This window comes from Sinohyriopsis cumingii, chromosome 12, assembly GCF_028554795.1.
Source record: "Sinohyriopsis cumingii isolate HCF-2022 chromosome 12, ASM2855479v2, whole genome shotgun sequence".
Taxonomy (NCBI): domain Eukaryota; kingdom Metazoa; phylum Mollusca; class Bivalvia; order Unionida; family Unionidae; genus Sinohyriopsis; species Sinohyriopsis cumingii.
The window spans coordinates 100458704-100476591 of record NC_142972.1 but is presented as its reverse complement, the minus strand read 5'-3'; the positions used below and the strand labels follow the sequence as shown (position 1 = coordinate 100476591).

The following is a 17888-nucleotide window of genomic DNA, read 5'->3' as shown; positions in this document are numbered from 1 at the left end:
AAAACTTAAATTGATTTAAAATTAGTGACATTGCATGACCAACTGTTTTATGCTTGTTCAATATTTTCTTGAGTTTGGTTTATGGTTAAATACGAAGATATATTATTTCCAGATCTGGGAGAAGATGAACCGATGATACAATGCATGAATAGATCCTGCCCTAGAGGCTCCTTTTTCCATCTATGTTGTTTTAACCTAGAGGAAGACAAACTGCCAGATGAGTGGGTGTGCGGTGACACATGCAGGAAAACTGTAGAGGAGAAGATTTATTGTGTGTGCCAGTCGGTCAAAGAAGAACCAATGGTCGAATGTTCCAATCAGCAATGTGACCATCAGTGGTTTCATGTTTCATGCAAAGGGATTAAAGAGCTTCCAGATAGTGGTAATAACATAATGTATCTCTTCATTAATGTTCATTTCATGGAACTTTATCAATAGAAAAGATATGGCATTATCTAAAATCATACCCCAACTGTTACTTTATAATAATGGTCATATTGACATACTTAGAATTTTTTTTTCATATTCTCATTTTTATGTAAGATACATGTGTTGTCATTTCCAGAATGGTTTTGCTCTGAAAATTGCAAAAAGATATCAAGAAGGAAATCTAAGAAAGGGAAGAGCAAGAAAGACTATGTAAGTGAAAAGGCTGTCGACCGTAAGTTGGAGTATACAAAGACAATTCTATTCAGAGGGATGGAAGATAAAGTAAGAAGAGATGCTGTCAGAGAAAATGATGGCCCATCAATGGTGTCCTTTTGGAAGCAAGACATGGTCAAATTCCACAACAATAACCACAGAAAATACTTTATCCTGGGGCACAATCTAATTACAAGTAAGCCATGTTATATTTGTTTCAGAGCATTAATGTATTTATATGTTAATTAGGTCAAGCTAACTCCATCTAACATCTATGAAGGAGCAACCTATATTGAAGCCTTTTATTACTGTAATTATTCTATATTAGTTCATTATCCCAGCGACTATAAAGAACAAAACGGTTATCCATGATAAAACACATCACAAAAAAAAATCCACTAAATACTTACTTGTTCATAAAGTAATTTTAAAAAAATCCTGCATTATATTTTTTGGGTCCTTTTGTTTGCGATACTTAGTGTTTGCTTTAGGGTTACTGTACAAAAAATATTAAAAAGTCATGTCAAAATAAATTATAAAAGTTATGACAAGTGTTTAATTGGATGTTACAAAAGTTCCACAGTAAAGATTCTATCGGTTCATTTATTTAAAAACAAGTCACCTATATTTAATATAATTTTGGAACATCAAGGAAGTGACAGCTGAATACCCATTAGGACTATATCAGAATCATCAGATGCATATATCAAATATTCTGAAGAAAATAGTTTTAATTTAGTGTGATCATTCTGCGGTAGTATATAACATCTTTATTTCATTTGTGGGTCAGTAACAGTAAATTTGTATAAGAATCAGTTAAACAATGAGAGAACAGTGCTAAGTAACAAAGCAAATTAAATTCTTGCAGACTTATCTGGGTGCGTATCAGAGAGAATGCAGCAAGACTTGATGTGGAACAGAACAGTTAATCTTCGAGGAGGGGCCGGAAACAATGATGAGGTTGACCTAGTCAATGAATTTTTGAACAAGGAGTTCAAAGGTAAATCATTTGATAACGGAATTGTTATTAATCGTTTTAAATTGGAAGAATTGTGTTTTATAAATATATGAAGTCTTAGTATATGCAGTATTTTGTAATTCGTGGAAATACGACTTTAGCATGATGTTATTGGTGTCTAATATAGTATGTGTTCATTAATTTGAAAACTACCACATAATGTTAATTTTGGAGGTTAAAATATTAATGCTGACTTTTATTATCTTTATAGAAAGCTTACGAACGGCCGGTCATCAGCTGAGTGACGCCACTTTGGACAGGCATAGCAAGTTGGCTGGTGGGGTTGGCCATACTCTAGATAAAATATACTCTACAACAGTCTCCGAATCGGAAAGTTTCTAGACAGGAAAATCAAAGTTTTCACGAAGAAAGGATATTGAAACTTTCGTCAGAGTACTGAAGGACGAGGAACTCTTAAGAGAAATCCCTGGAAGATATCACAGAGCTTATCAGAATTTCCGCTCATTAGCAAGAATAAAGAACCCAGACATATACATCTCGTACATAAACAAATTATCACGCAAATTTGACAAAAGAAACAAAATTACCGCCAACTCAGATGTCAATTTATAATGTATGTATGTATGTATGCATGTATGTATTCATAAATACCATTGTAAATTGTATTAATAAAGTTCATCATACTAATCATGTTATAAGTAATGTTATTTCTTAACATGTATGTATGTATGTATGTATTAATAAAGTTCATCATACTAATCATGTCATAAGTAACGATTTGTTGCGCGAGGGATTTTAGTATGATGGAGAAAGTTTATATTTGCAGTCAAAACAGGAGATAGGAAAGTGAGTCGGATGTACATGGTCTGATACCAGCAGTGCGGGGGAATATTTCATATGAAAATGATAATTATTATTATTATTATTATTATTATTATTATTATTATTATTTTTTCAGAACATACAGTGCTGTATTTAATGTTTGGTCCTGGTTGGTTGAAGAAATGGGTGACCAAGTATACAGAGGCGAAAAATCAGCAAAGACACGTTTGATTGAAATGTATCATTCCTCCACGGATAAAGAGACATAGGACAGAATTATCAAGGAATTTTGAAGACCAGTGATCAAAAGGGAAGAAGAAACTATTGTTTTTGATTAAAATATAACATTATCCATATAAGTTATGGTGTAAAATTATAAATGACGTATATATGTATGTATGCATGTATGTTTGTATTCATAAATACCATTGTAAATGTTATTAATAAAGTTCATCATGCTAATCATGTTATAAGTAATGTATGTATGTATGTATGTATTAATAAAGTTCATCATACTAGTCATGTTATAAGTAACGATTTGTTGCGCGAGGGATTTTAGTATGATGGAGAAAGTTTATATTTGCAGTCAAAACAGGAGATAGGGAAGCGAGTCGGATGTACATGGTCTGATACCAGCAGTGCGGGGGAATATTTCATATGAAAATGATAGTTATTATTATTATTATTATTATTTTTTTTTTCAGAACATACAGTGCTGTATTTAATGTTTGGTCCTGGTTGGTTGAAGAAATGGGTGACCAAGTATACAGAGGCGAAAAATCAGCAAAGACACGTTTGATTGAAATGTATCATTCCTCCACGGATAAAGAGACATAGGACAGAATTATCAAGGAATTTTGAAGACCAGTGATCAAAAGGGAAGAAGAAACTATTGTTTTTGATTAAAATATAACCTTATCCATATAAGTTATGGTGTAAAATTGTAAATGACGTATATATGTATGTATGCATGTATGTTTGTATTCATAAATACCATTGTAAATGTTATTAATAAAGTTCATCATGCTAATCATGTTATAAGTAATGTATGTATGTATGTATGTATTAATAAAGTTCATCATACTAGTCATGTTATAAGTAACGATTTGTTGCGCGAGGGATTTTAGTATGATGGAGAAAGTTTATATTTGCAGTCAAAACAGGAGATAGGGAAGCGAGTCGGATGTACATGGTCTGATACCAGCAGTGCGGGGGAATATTTCATATGAAAATGATAGTTATTATTATTATTATTATTTTTTTTTTTTTCAGAACATACAGTGCTGTATTTAATGTTTGGTCCTGGTTGGTTGAAGAAATGGGTGACCAAGTATACAGAGGCGAAAAATCAGCAAAGACACGTTTGATTGAAATGTATCATTCCTCCACGGATAAAGAGACATAGGACAGAATTATCAAGGAATTTTGAAGACCAGTGATCAAAAGGGAAGAAGAAACTATTGTTTTTGATTAAAATATAACATTATCCATATGTTATAAGTTATGGTGTAAAATTGTAAATGACGTATATATGTATGTATGCATGTATGTTTGTATTCATAAATACCATTGTAAATGTTATTAATAAAGTTCATCATGCTAATCATGTTATAAGTAATGTATGTATGTATGTATGCATGTATGTATGTATTAATAAAGTTCATCATACTAATCATGTTATAAGTAACGATTTGTTGCGCGAGGGATTTTAGTATGATGGAGAAAGTTTATATTTGCAGTCAAAACAGGAGATAGGGAAGCGAGTCGGATGTACATGGTCTGATACCAGCAGTGCGGGGGAATATTTCATATGAAAATGATAGTTATTATTATTATTATTATTATTATTTTTTCAGAACATACAGTGCTGTATTTAATGTTTGGTCCTGGTTGGTTGAAGAAATGGGTGACCAAGTATACAGAGGCGAAAAATCAGCAAAGACATGTTTGATTGAAATGTATCATTCCTCCACGGATAAAGAGACATAGGACAGAATTATCAAGGAATTTTGAAGACCAGTGGTCAAAAGGGAAGAAGAAACTATTGTTTTTGATTAAAATATAACATTATCCATATGTTATAAGTTATGGTGTAAAATTATAACAGACGTATATATGTATGTATGCATGTATGTTTGTATTCATAAATACCATTGTAAATGTTATTAATAAAGTTCATCATGCTAATCATGTTATAAGTAATGTATGTATGTATGTATGCATGTATGTATGTATTAATAAAGTTCATCATACTAATCATGTTATAAGTAACGATTTGTTGCGCGAGGGATTTTAGTATGATGGAGAAAGTTTATATTTGCAGTCAAAACAGGAGATAGGGAAGTGAGTCGGATGTACATTGTCTGATACTAGCAGTGCGAGGGAATATTTAATATGAAAAGGATCGTTATTATTATTATTATTTCATAACATACAGTGCTGTATTTAATGTTTGGTCCTGGTTGGTTGAAGAAATGGGAGACCAGGTATACAGAGGCGAAAAATCAGCAAAAACACGTTTAATTGAAATGTATCATTTCTCCACGGATAAAGAGACATAGGACAGAATTATCAAGGAATTTTGAAGACCAGTGGTCAAAAGGGAAGAAGAAACTATTGTTTTTGATTAAAATATAACATTATCCATATAAGTTATGGTGTAAAATTATAAATGACGTATATATGTATGTATGCATGTATGTTTGTATTCATAAATACCATTGTAAATGTTATTAATAAAGTTCATCATGCTAATCATGTTATAAGTAATGTATGTATGTATGCATGTTTGTATGTATGTATTTATGTATTCATAAATACCATAGCAAATGTTATTAATAATATTCATCATAATAATCATGTTCTTCTTATAAGTAATGTAAAGTATTAATATGTAGATATGTAATGTAGTATGTCATAAAATCCATTTATACCATTGTAAATGTTATTAAATATGATTGAAGATACTACCACTAGTAATAATAATAATAATAAATTATTATTATTATTATTATAATTATTATTATTGTGTAGCATATTTTCACATCTGAATACAGTTTGTGGTCTTTTTACAATTTATTTATCATTCACTCTATCTCACATTTCTGACATGACGTCTCTCTCTCTCTGCCTATCTCCTAAATTTCTGCCGTAACGACACAGTTCCCACCCAAGCATCAGTAAATTCCCAGTGAAATATGCCTCGCTAGACGGTTTTCACGCGTTACTCTTACCTTGTGGTGATGCTGCTTTACACGCATGCGTGGGTAATTCAAATCTGAGGTCAACAGCCGATGAATACACAGGTGTTCTGTTCTGACAGGGATTTATACTAAAAAAGTGTGTGTTCTAAAGGATTTAACGCTGTGGATCATTAGAAGAGGGATTATACTTACCGTCTGGATACAAAGGTTTGTCTAAATAAATTTATTAATTAATAGCGCGCGGTCCGATCATCCGAGGTGACATAGCTCGGACGTATCAGCACGACTGGTGCAGAACAACGTTGGTCTCCGCCGCCAGTCAAAAAAAAAAAAAAAAAAAGGTGGAGAACAACTTGCTGGTCTAGGTTGCAGCTTGCTAGTTAATTGTGATTTGATGGCAAACCCAACACCTTCATGTCATTATTCTTAGTTTCAGTCACTCCAGAACGTGTAGCCGGCGCCTACTTCGGGAAGTTGTCCCTCAGTTGGCGAGTTTCGGAATCATTAAAATTAGATATACACTGTCCTTCACGTAGGACATCTTCACGTGGAGATCTGATTGTGATTACATTGGAGAGTTTAGCTCTGTGGTGCTGTTTGGATGTTAACAGAATAACTTCCAAGACTGGTGGTACTACTAAGACTGACTAATTCTACTTAATAATTCTTTTGTAACCGGTACCCGATACATACAACTTCGTATTTCAGTTGTTTAGAGTACGTGTTAATAATACCAAGATCGTAATTGTGTTCATATAAGTATGAACAAAGAAATTCAAAACGGCCTGGACAGTCAGATTGCTATAAATCCTAATGTCTTAAGAAAACATTACATCATTTCTATAGTAAATGAAGTGATTTGATTGTTCAACTCCAAAAGACAAGGTTCTGATCGACAATAGTGGCGAGGGACAAACTGATATTTTCTTTCAAACCACGACATATATTACCATTTAACCTTGAGACAAATTATTTTTGAGGTATGATGTATATAAATCGTTCCATTAGTATATAAATTCTGGAAGAGTGCATTCTACAAGATTTTAAGAAACTTATCCCAGTCCCCCTATCCCTCAAAAAGTTGAAATAGTCATTATATGAAGTATTGGTTTTCATTACAGAAGTTGCTTAATAATACATTAGGCTTACCCTTACTGCTTGCTTTCTTTCTATTCAGTATCTATTCTGAAAAAATGCTTCCACAGTTTTAGAAAAGAGATTTATAAGCAGTTGTATCAACAGAATATGCTGTTATTCATTATGCGTTTAAAATCTTTCTTAAGTGTAAAATTCCCGAAGTTCATATTCTACCCTGCGGTTAGGAAGAACATTGATCCGCTTTTTTACTAGTATGCCAGGAAGTATATTCTTTCACTTTAGCCTCAAATATTATTGGTGATGTAAAGATTATATTATTTGTTAGTAAATGCATACTTCACCATTGACCTGGAATAGTGGTTTACAAAAGGTTATCAGGCGCGAACCTTTGATTACTATTTATTTGTTGGTATACTTGTAATTGCGTATCTGATCTTTGCAATTATTGTAGGCAGGGATACAGCAAACAACATTTACTTTTCTACAGCAGTATAGTGGGAGACAGTTCTTGATATGAGACGGCAGGTAGGTGGATACCAGATGAATGGACCAATTTGATATGAGACGGCAGGTAGGTGGATACCAGATGAATGGACCAATTTAATATGAGACGGCAGGTAGGCGGATAACAGATGAATGGACCAATTTGATATAAGACGGCAGGTAGGTGGATACCAGATGAATGGACCAATTTGACATGAGACGGCAGGTAGGTGGATACCAGATGAATGGACCAATTTGAATACGTGTTTGCATTCGTAATGTGAGTAAACTAACAACTTCTGCTTGAAATTGTAATTCATGTTTACGCAAGTATTAGTGTTTACAGTGATGTACTGTAAGTCATTCGTAATGTATTAGCTACAAACTAGGATCGTCAATACAACCCAGGAGATGAGGGCGTGGTGGCATTAAACACACTTAATACGTAAATATAGGTATTGTTCTTTTTAAAATACGCAATGTACTTTACCGTGTATCATTAACATCTTCCTCAGTTTGTGGTTTGTGTGCGTGTGAAAAGAAAACAAATGTTTGGATATTTGAAATATACCAAAAGCAGGTTATTGTGACACATAATTTTAATCACTTTTGACCAACAGCATCTGTATTTCATACTGAGCGTCACCTGCATTAATTTCCTGGGTTGAAAGGCTCGTGAGACATGCTTGTTACGTTGGTTATATTTATGATTTTATCCCGTGTCGTTCACGCAAAAGCACTAAAGAGATGGGGTGCGAATGCTTAAAATAGGTTAGTTTTAACTGACCTAGTCTTAACTAAAAGCCAGGGAATTGTCATACATCCAATATACTTTATTATTTCGTATTTGCTGTGTCCATCGCAAGTAGTCATATATTTCTTTTGTCCATCAGCATTTAAAGGCCCATTTAGGTCTCTAGTGAATGTGTTGAATCTGTCATACCTAAATAGCAAATATACGCAATTGATTGTCAATAGCTTCAGCAATAGAGATTGTAGTTTGTACGTGTCTTTATATACATGTGTCTGAATGCATATGTCATTCACAGCAGAAAACCTGAAAAGGGAATCTCCACGATATCAACTTAGAAAGTTTCCCAAACTGTGTTGTGATTTGTTATTAAAATTGTATTGAAGAAAGAGTAACCACACACACAAACAGACACACACACACGCATATATACGTGTGTGCACGTGTGTGTGCGAATCTTCAATTGATTATTTGAAATACGAAATTATAGAATAAAATAACTGAAATAAAATATACATTACGGTATTTCTCAACAAAGTGTCATCAGTTCTCACGTGGCTAAGGTAATATATTTTACACTGTTACGCATTAACTAGTTTTAGATCTTCAGTGTAATGATAATCGATAGGAATAACACAAGTTAGTCTCCCAACTGTACACACTAGTGTAAGGCACCATCAGTCCCTTAATGCAAAGTGTGACACAAGTTCGTGCAGCAACTTTGTCTAAGATTCGCAGTAAAATATAATCGAACAGTTTCCATGTATTTATGGTGTTTTGCTGTCGTCGTTACAACGTTGCGTAATCCATTGTGAAAATGCATCTTCTTGCATATTGTAAAAGGCGACAAAAAGAGGTAACGCATTTTTGCAATGAGTTGCACCTCTTGTCTTCAGAAATGAAGATCCTGGTCAAAACTTTATCAACACTGATTTTCAGAAAGGTACATAGCAATCATCTGGGAGGTCATGTCAAGCTTCAGATGCTATATAAAGCACATTCAGTTTCACAATTGAAATGGTCTCTTCTGTGAAGTTTATTTGAAAGGTTAGATTGAAATTATAGTTTATGACAATTTGTAGCCGATTCCAACCTGTGTTGGCAACAGTTGTTGTTGTTGTTTTTGTGGGGTTTAACGCCATTTTTCAGCACACAATAGGCTATGCATGGCGGCCAGTATTAATGTGGAGGAAGAACCCGGGAAAACCCCGGGAAGAACCACCAACCCACGAGAAGCTACTGGCAAGCTTTCTCACATACCTACAATGGCCAAATCCTAGACTCGAACCCACGCAGACAGATGTGAGATGGCAGTGATCCGTAACGGAGAGCGCTTTAGACCACTCGGCCACTTGGGGCCTCGTGTTGGCAACATAGTTATCTAGCTATAAGGGGAGGAAACATTGTGGCTTTGCCTATAATGATCCGAATTACCTGCTACCATTACATTGCGTTCCTTCTCTTGGACTCTAAACCCCAGTCCAAGTTAAACATTCACTCCTATATAGTATTCACGCAAATTCCTTTTTTTTTGCGGGGGGTGGGGGCTACTGATTGACAAAAGAAATTGTATCAAGGATATAAAAAAATGCACTGCACGTAGTCATTTCATTCATCAATGTATAGTTTCTAAATTGATTGTTGTCAGGGGGTCCCAAACACTGCCGACTTGGTGTTTCGAATCAAATGGAATTTCTTGAGTAACATGCCTGCGTTTTCAAGCAACATATATGATGTAGCTCACTGCCTTTGATAATCTCATCAGTTCCGCAAATTTTGGCGTTGCATGTCTTTGTCGATAATTCTTCCCTTCTAAATGTATTAAAACTAGACATTGCAAATATTGAATGCAGACGACATAGTTTTTGCTGATTTGAAACAAGAAACATTGAGGAGTCTGTCTGCTTGTTTACATTGGGATGTTCAATTTACGTTGAAACGCAAATATTTTGAAAGCATTAGGGAAACCCTGGCGACAATCAGGTTAGAAATTATACATTAAGGAATGACATTATTAAGGCTTCTGCATTTTGTAATATCTTCAATGCTTTTCGTTTTAAAGTCAGTTTAGGGGTACAAACAAACGAGGTGGTGTGTATTCTATAGTAATTCGAGCAGCCACTTGCCTCCAAAATCATCCAGAAGATACCATGGATAACATTCGACACACAAAAACGCACAAAAACTACGTAACTAGGATTAGGATGACATATCTCGCAGAAAATCTTTAGGTGACAGAATGACATGTTGTGTTTTGAAGCTTGAGTTCATATTTCGTACATGAATTAAAATAACTATATTTACTATTATAAAGATTAAATATTCAAGGACGAAACAAACGAAAATGTATTTTTAAGCGAAAACCCATTTGTTGCCCTTTATACTGCGTCGCCATAATGCCTACACAAAACTTTGACAGACAAACCATCCTTCTGGCGAAAGAATCGCCACACAAATATTGTATGTCAACCAGCGTTATGGCGACAGTGATCCTAAGGCCCTTAGTGTCATAAAAATAGGAAAATAGATGCCTTTTAACATGATCCTAAATATAAATATATGCTTTATACAACTATTACTATGCCTGCTCATCGAAATGCAAACCCTTTCATCATAAACTTGTTTTTAAACGGGTTAGGTGCTGTATAGATAAAGTTGACAGACTGGAAAGTTAATTTCATACCGATGTAATACATTGACTCGCTCTGATTGTGTGTGGTCAAAATAATGTAGCCAAGAATATGGAAATGATGTTTCCTTAAAAAAGCAATTACTTGCATATTTTATCGAGTCAGTGTAAAACTGTTAATAAAGTTGTTATCCAAAAGATGAAATGTATCCAATACGCGAATAAAGCAAAATATATTTTTATGTTGTGCTCAAATTTATTAGCTAATAATGTGCAGAACAGACGAGAGAAGTATATTTCTTACTGTATCCAGTGCAATAACTTCAGTATTTAACCGTGTATGCTAACAGAAACTGCGTTAGTGGTAAATTCCTCATTATCATTACTTTTGACTGGCAGTTAATGTCTGAATAGTAAAAATAAGATTTTCCTTTCTGAAAATAAAAGCACCCAGCATTTTTGTTCTTTATGAAGGAGAGAGCTATCGCGAATTCTGTCCATAAAAGATGAATGCCAATCAAAATATGATTGTATATACCTGGAAGTGGAAGATGGAGAAATGTTCTTCTTTATTCTTTTATTTTGTAAGTGTCAAACTGAAAATGGTGGACCAAAGGAGGTATAGTGGAGAACTCAAGGTGGAGAAGAAAATATGAAGCCTTTATCCAAATAAAATCACCGTTTACCCTGAGCAGATGTCTAATTTACCATGTGTGAGCATACCATACTGAATTAGGATGACCCACGAGCCGACCTTTGGTAGAGAACAATATACAAAAAGGTGTCGCTAATTGTATCAGAACTACTATGTTATTACAAGGCGTTGCGTTGGATTATTTACATAGACAACATTTCCTCTGTTTCCCATATCTACACCACGTCATTGTTATAAGCAGATTGGAAATACTGATGTGGGCTGGACTATTTAATATACGTTTAAATTCTGAACATTAATTTTACAAAACAAAGCAAGCCATTTTTCCTTACATTATTTATCTTGCTTTGAGAGAAGGGAAGAGGAAATTTAATCCCCCGTTCGTGTATCCTTGCCTTGCTATACAAAGCCTGTCGAACGACACGAGGATTAGAATTATCATATACTAGTGACTTGTTTGTGCTCTACTTATACTCATGATGAATGACGAAAATATTACAAAATCTTTGGTCTCTTACAGTGTTTTTGTATATCAAGATAGTAATTTATATAGATATATAATTATTTTGATTGTGGCCGTGGCGCTAGTCAACAGCTGAATAATAATATTATGTCTTTCGGTAATATTGAGTGCTTTCCTTTCTGCTGAACATTTTATCAGTGAAAATAACTGTGCAAACGTCTACCGATGCAATGTTTTCTAATCTCAGTTTCACATTAAAACTATGCATTGTAACAAGTAACGAGTTAATTTTTCAACTTTTGACTTAACGGACACCGATATCTCCCATTTGTTAACGACTTTTCAGTGAATGCCAAATCTGAGTCTTTCAGCATGGACCATTTCTCTTCAGCTTGTGACAATTTTAATTTCACAATCAGTATCAAGAAGACAGAGGTGATGAACCAGCCTGTGTAAGGAAATCCTTATGTAGAGAAAACCATCCCAACAAATGGTCAAACTCTAAAAGCAATGGGAAAATGCACCGACCTTGCAAGTGCAGTGCCAAAAATTAAACTAATGACCGAATTGGTAAAGAAAGTGTAACCTTTGGAAGGCTACGCGTAACGTCGTGGAAGCAAATTAATATCAGTATTCACACAAAACGGAAGGTCTAGAAAGCCAAAATGTTGCCTACCTTGCCATATGAATACGAAACCTGGACGATATGCAGACGCGATGACAATAAACTGAACCTTTTTCCTTAGCTGTCTGAGGAAACTGGTGAGCATAATATGCCAGGAGCAGGTTCCAAAGAGTGAGATTTTCAGAATAAAAGACAATTAGGCCCAACTTGGACCAAAAATAAAACAATTAGGCCCAACATGAAAGACAATTCGGCTCAACTTAACAATACAACTGACAGTAGTTTAGTATTATAGCTTGGAAAAAAGGAAAAAAAATAGCTTGTCTTGTTCAAAGAACAAATGAATACACTATACGGTATATATATATATATATATATATATATATATATATATATATATATATATATATATATATATATATATATATATATTAACATAAGTTAACTAGGACAATAATTTTTGGGAGACAATTTTAATATATTTTGTATATTACCGTATAGTTCAAATTCTAGCATGTAAAATAATGATCTTGTGTCTTTTGGAAATTAATGCGTGTAATGTTTGAGATAAAGGGAGGTTACAAGACAACCCTGTTTTGTTTTGTTGTTCAAACTATCGGTAAGTTGGGCCGAATTGATTTTGCAGTTGGGTCGAATTTTCTTTCAAGTTGGGCCGCATATATATACTTGTTAAAACTGTTGCCAGTTGTCTCGAACTGCCTTGGGCCGAATTGTCTTTGGATCGAATTGTCTCAATACCAGGTTCTCAAACGGGCAGGCATTTCAAGCATACACACTTTGATAATTAAATCATCCGATGGGCAGTCCACGTTATCATGATACCAGACGAAACGCCTGAGAACCTTCGAAATTTTCCTCAGGTCATCATTGAAACACTTCATCACTGACCCTAACACTTAAGTAGATTTTGGATAGGTTAGTTCAGCCTGGCGCAATCTCGTCCATACTTCAGCTACAGGCTTTGAACTGAGAAGAAATGCATAGGCAGTTCACAAGCGCGAGCAGAACTGCAGAAAGTCACCTGTTGATCAAACAACCCGAAGCTGAATATCCTGTTCATTGTCACAAATTGGTACTCAAAGAAAACCCAAACAGTTATTGATTTCATGGCCATCTTCGAACTCGAAGTACAAACAGCAGGTTACCAATTTACATACTAAATCATCAGTGTGAGAAGAAAATAAATTATGTGATCTGAGATGCTACATTTAAGCGCAGATCAGCATCAATTTTATTTACGACGAAATAAACATCATAAGAAGTCCTTTAGTGAAAATAACGTGTTGATATCATCGTTAAATTTGGAGGAATAGCGAGATAATTTTCAAGATGACTACAATAGCAGCCATATTGGCCTTCAGAGTGACACCATTTTATTTAGGACCAACTAGAAAATCATGTCTTTAATGAAAACGGGATGTTGATATATTCGTCTACGCTGAAGAAGTAGAGTTACAACTCTACGGTCACAGACTTAAGTAACTGAAAAGAAGCAAAATCAACCAGTTTTGTAACACTCAACAATTTAATTATTATGGTCATAAAAGAAAAATGTCATATAAATTTACTGTATAATGAAGTGAATCCAAATTTGTCCTTATAAAAGTCTTTAAAAGTCCTAAACGAATGAAAAGTCCTATATAATTTCACTACCACAAATGTACTGTGTAAGATGACGTTGTCCAGAATTCTATCGAATAATTTATAACAGTTTCAGAATAATATTGTCCAAATAATGAGCACTTTCTATTACCACTGAACAGTCCAAACAAATGTTTTTTCTCTCGAAAACTATCTAACTACAACATAAAATAAGTCTGCAGACTTACATCAGGAAGTCTAAAAGTTTGAATTACTCCAGGAATCGCAATGAAACTAAATGCTTAACTTTCTCTTTTTATACACAGTAAATTGCGACCTTATTTCGAATCGGACCCCATATGACAACATACCCTATTGATTTACGGCACACTAAATCACGACGTACTAAATTTATATGACCTTACGCAACTAATGGGGAATTCTTCTCGAAACTTCCATATGCCATTAGTCACTGAGAAACTAAGCCAAAGGCGCCATTTCAAGTCTTATTATTACCATCATTATTACTAATTGTATACTTGTAGGTAAACAACTAAGTATAGACACTACGGGAGTTGTATTTTCAACAGAGCCAAATCACGCACACAATTTATAACAAAAAATATTGTATACAGTTTCAGCCCATAAATAGAAACTGCGAAAATTAAATAAAATCATATACCACAAGTTACAGAAAATATGGATATAATAACAGTAGTGATAAAAAGAATTTCAATACATTGAATGTGCGAGAATCAATTTAATCTACCAGACTATTTGATGAATGTGTGTTAATGTTTCATGGCAATCCTTCAAGCAAACGTGCTAATGGACAGACTGACATTGGCCAACCGACGACATACGGAAGACAGACAACAGACCATCCGATAAACTGTTCTCTTCTATGACCAGTAGAGTCAACATAAATAAAAGAAGAAAACAAAATAATGTGGGAAAACTATGTTCAGTTGCAGTATGCAGAAGCACAATTTCAGTGGGAGGTACAGACTGAATGAGCTTGGGAGGTACAGACTGAATGAGCTTCAAGTTCTAATCAGTAATCGAGGCGATTCTTGCTAAATGACGTGATATAATGGGGCAGATTGCAGACAGTCTGACACTCACAAAGTAAACCTGCTTATTACGGCGCTACAGTTAGTGATGAAAAAGAAGCTGACAAAGATTATGCAGTTGCAACGTCAGAACGTATCAATGTCTTCAAAAGTAAGTAGCTATATCCAACAAATCATACTAGAATAATTAAATACAAGACAGAGAAATGTCAAAGAATGGCAATGGCTACAATGCCCTTGTATTATGACAGTTGAAACATCAACAGGTACATTCTAATACTATTGTACTAAAAACACACCTGAACTGGACGATGAGATTAAATCCATAAAGGATTTTAGTTTGCAACAAGAAATAGATCTGTCACGTTATAAGTAAGGAACAATAGCCATATTGCAACATGTATATGCCTAACCCTGAGGCTAATTATTCGGTTCATAAATGTTGCGAGTGTAACCGACAGCAAAAAGACGGATGGGAAGCCAGTTGTATATAACAAGGCCATATGAACTTGTTACTGGCGCCTTATTCTGCTTCGTGCGATTCACAGGTAAGTGGCATAAATTGCCGGTTTGGGCTCAAAGGAACATCAAGTGAGGGTCGTAAATCCACCCTTGACAGACTGCCGGGGAGGGTGCAATGTCTGCTAATTATGTAGACCATGGGTGAATCGACATCCAGTCGAAATTGAGCAAGGCGTGGCCGCCATTGGACTCGCAAGTTTAAATCAAGTGTTTTGAAACTGAACGTCAGTAGTCGCTAAACCATCTTGCGGGAATTGCATAAGGAAGTTATGAGCTACTCCGACGTCATTCGAAATTGGCGGGAAATATTATTATTCTGGGAATTACAAAGGAGCTTCGAAAGGTCAGTGACTTTTTTCCTCGATTGTCGCAATCTATTAGGGCAAAGTAATTGTACTTTAATTATGTGTAGCATGTATATTTCATTACAATAATCGTTAGTATGTAGACTTACCATTTGTAGGGTTTGGTTCATTTGTAGTGTTTGATCTACATGCATATTTTGAGATATGAGCAATGTTCATGTAACGAATTAATATTATAATTCGCTATTTGGTTAATTCGTAGTGAATGATAAAAAAAAAAATTGGAACAGATTCCTGCACAAAAGGTTTTATTATTATAAGATAATGTAACTGAAAATTGGAGACGCTGGTTACAACAATGTAAATTGTACACGAGTGCTAGAAAAAGTCCAAAAAAGCGAGAAACTGCAATTTGCAATTTTCTAGATTTGCAAATGTTGAAGTGAATTATAACTTTGTATAATGGTTGCAGTCTGTAACATTAGTTAATAGGGGTATTTGACTACTTGTGTATACTTTGTAGGTGTATAATGTGCAAGGATATATCAGCGCATGGATATGTGGATATCTGTGTACACTTTGTAGAAGTGTAATGTACAGAAATGTATCTGATTATGTGATATTGTTCTGTATAATAATATTGAGAATCTATATATACCGATGTAATGAAATCTATTGATATATGCACGATAAGCAGTTGATACCGTGTATACCATACCAGAAAGAATGGGTATTTCGATGTGCACGAATCCATTACCAAAGAAGGTAATGTCTTATCTAATGATAGATTGTTGTTTAGTGTGAGACTAGATAGCTAGAGGAATATACTAATGTCCTTGTGTGTGTTCGGACAGGAAGCTTTTAGGGAGCGGAGGAGCTATAGGAGACAGAGAAAGGAAATACCCTGGTACAGTTGGTCCCGAGTCTCTAAGAGACAAGAAAAGGAGAGAACGGAAGTGGAGGAAGTGGAAGGGTTAAGGACGTGGTTGTTGGACTGAAAGGGTACTGGGTACCAGTCAAGAAATACTACAGCTGAGTAGAAACACAGGACAGGAGGAAAATCTATCACACTAAGTCAGATGATGAAATAGGCCGTCACTTGGTCGAGTGAAAAACGAGAGATAGGGTTTTGAATATTGAATTTCATTTGAGGAAGGACTGTCTGTAATTGAATGGCATTAAATTTGTTGCTTATTTGAATTTCACCTTTTTGTGTATTCAGTATTTTAACTGTCGGTATCGCTGACTGGGGGTCAGAGCTTTGCATCTCTATCACTACTTCAATTTCTAACAAAAATGCGCCAGGGTGGGTCTTCTTTAATAATTAAGGAGCATCCCACCTCTAAGAGAGTCTACGTAACCCTTTACAGATGCCTTGGCAATAAGTTGTGTTAAGGTGCTGACATTTTCCCATCAAAATAACGGAGTGGTATAAAAGTGAGATATACCCAATGTTTACACTGATAAAATTATTGTGCAAAATATTCACCAATATTTTAAACAAATGGTTGTATAGATGGGCCTAATATTAATGTAATAGACAATTCTCAGGAAAGACTGCATGTGATAACATTCTGATCAGAAGTTTGTAAGCAAATCTGGTGGTGAATTTTACTGTTTTATATGTTGATTTTCCAAAAGCTTTTGATAGAATATAGCATAATAAATTATTTTCTCTTGTGTCGAAAGGTAATAATGGAAATATTTTATAAGTTTTAAATATATATTCTTATTTGAAAAGCTGTACACTAACACCCTAACGATCTGACCAGATAGTTTAATTGCAGTTTGGGAACAACACAAGGAACCTCAATTCTTTTCTTTTTAATGATTATTTAACTCAGAAGTTACAATTTAGTGTGTAACAGAGTGAGAGAAGTTTAAAGGCCTAACACTAGTGAATGATAAAAAAAAATTGGAACAGATCCCTGCACAAAAGGTTTTATTATTATAAGATAATGTAACTGAAAATTGGAGACGCTGGTTACAACAATATAAATTGTACACGAGTGCTAGAAAAAGTCCAAAAAAGCGAG

The 17888-nt window shown here is 34.5% G+C and overlaps 1 protein-coding gene across 1 annotated transcript; it reads left to right on the top strand.

The window, feature by feature from the left end:
• The first annotated feature begins 594 nt into the window (after window positions 1-594).
• Window positions 595-2002, top strand: LOC149787093 (uncharacterized). The gene is made up of 3 exons (XM_089976043.1): window positions 595-838; window positions 1511-1642; window positions 1872-2002. Exons 1-3 carry the CDS (start codon window positions 700-702, stop codon window positions 2000-2002), a joined length of 402 nt encoding a protein of 133 aa, XP_089832169.1. The 5' UTR covers window positions 595-699.
• The last annotated feature ends 15886 nt before the right edge of the window (window positions 2003-17888 follow it).

Excerpts from the sequence above, each read along its gene's own strand:
- LOC149787093 (XM_089976043.1), top strand. The coding sequence starts at position 700 with ATGGAAGATAAAGTAAGAAGAGATGCTGTCAGAGAAAATGATGGCCCA. Across the intron at positions 839-1,510 it reads GGGGCACAATCTAATTACAA|ACTTATCTGGGTGCGTATCA; the intron begins GTAAGCCATGTT and ends AAATTCTTGCAG. Across the intron at positions 1,643-1,871 it reads TTTGAACAAGGAGTTCAAAG|AAAGCTTACGAACGGCCGGT; the intron begins GTAAATCATTTG and ends TTATCTTTATAG.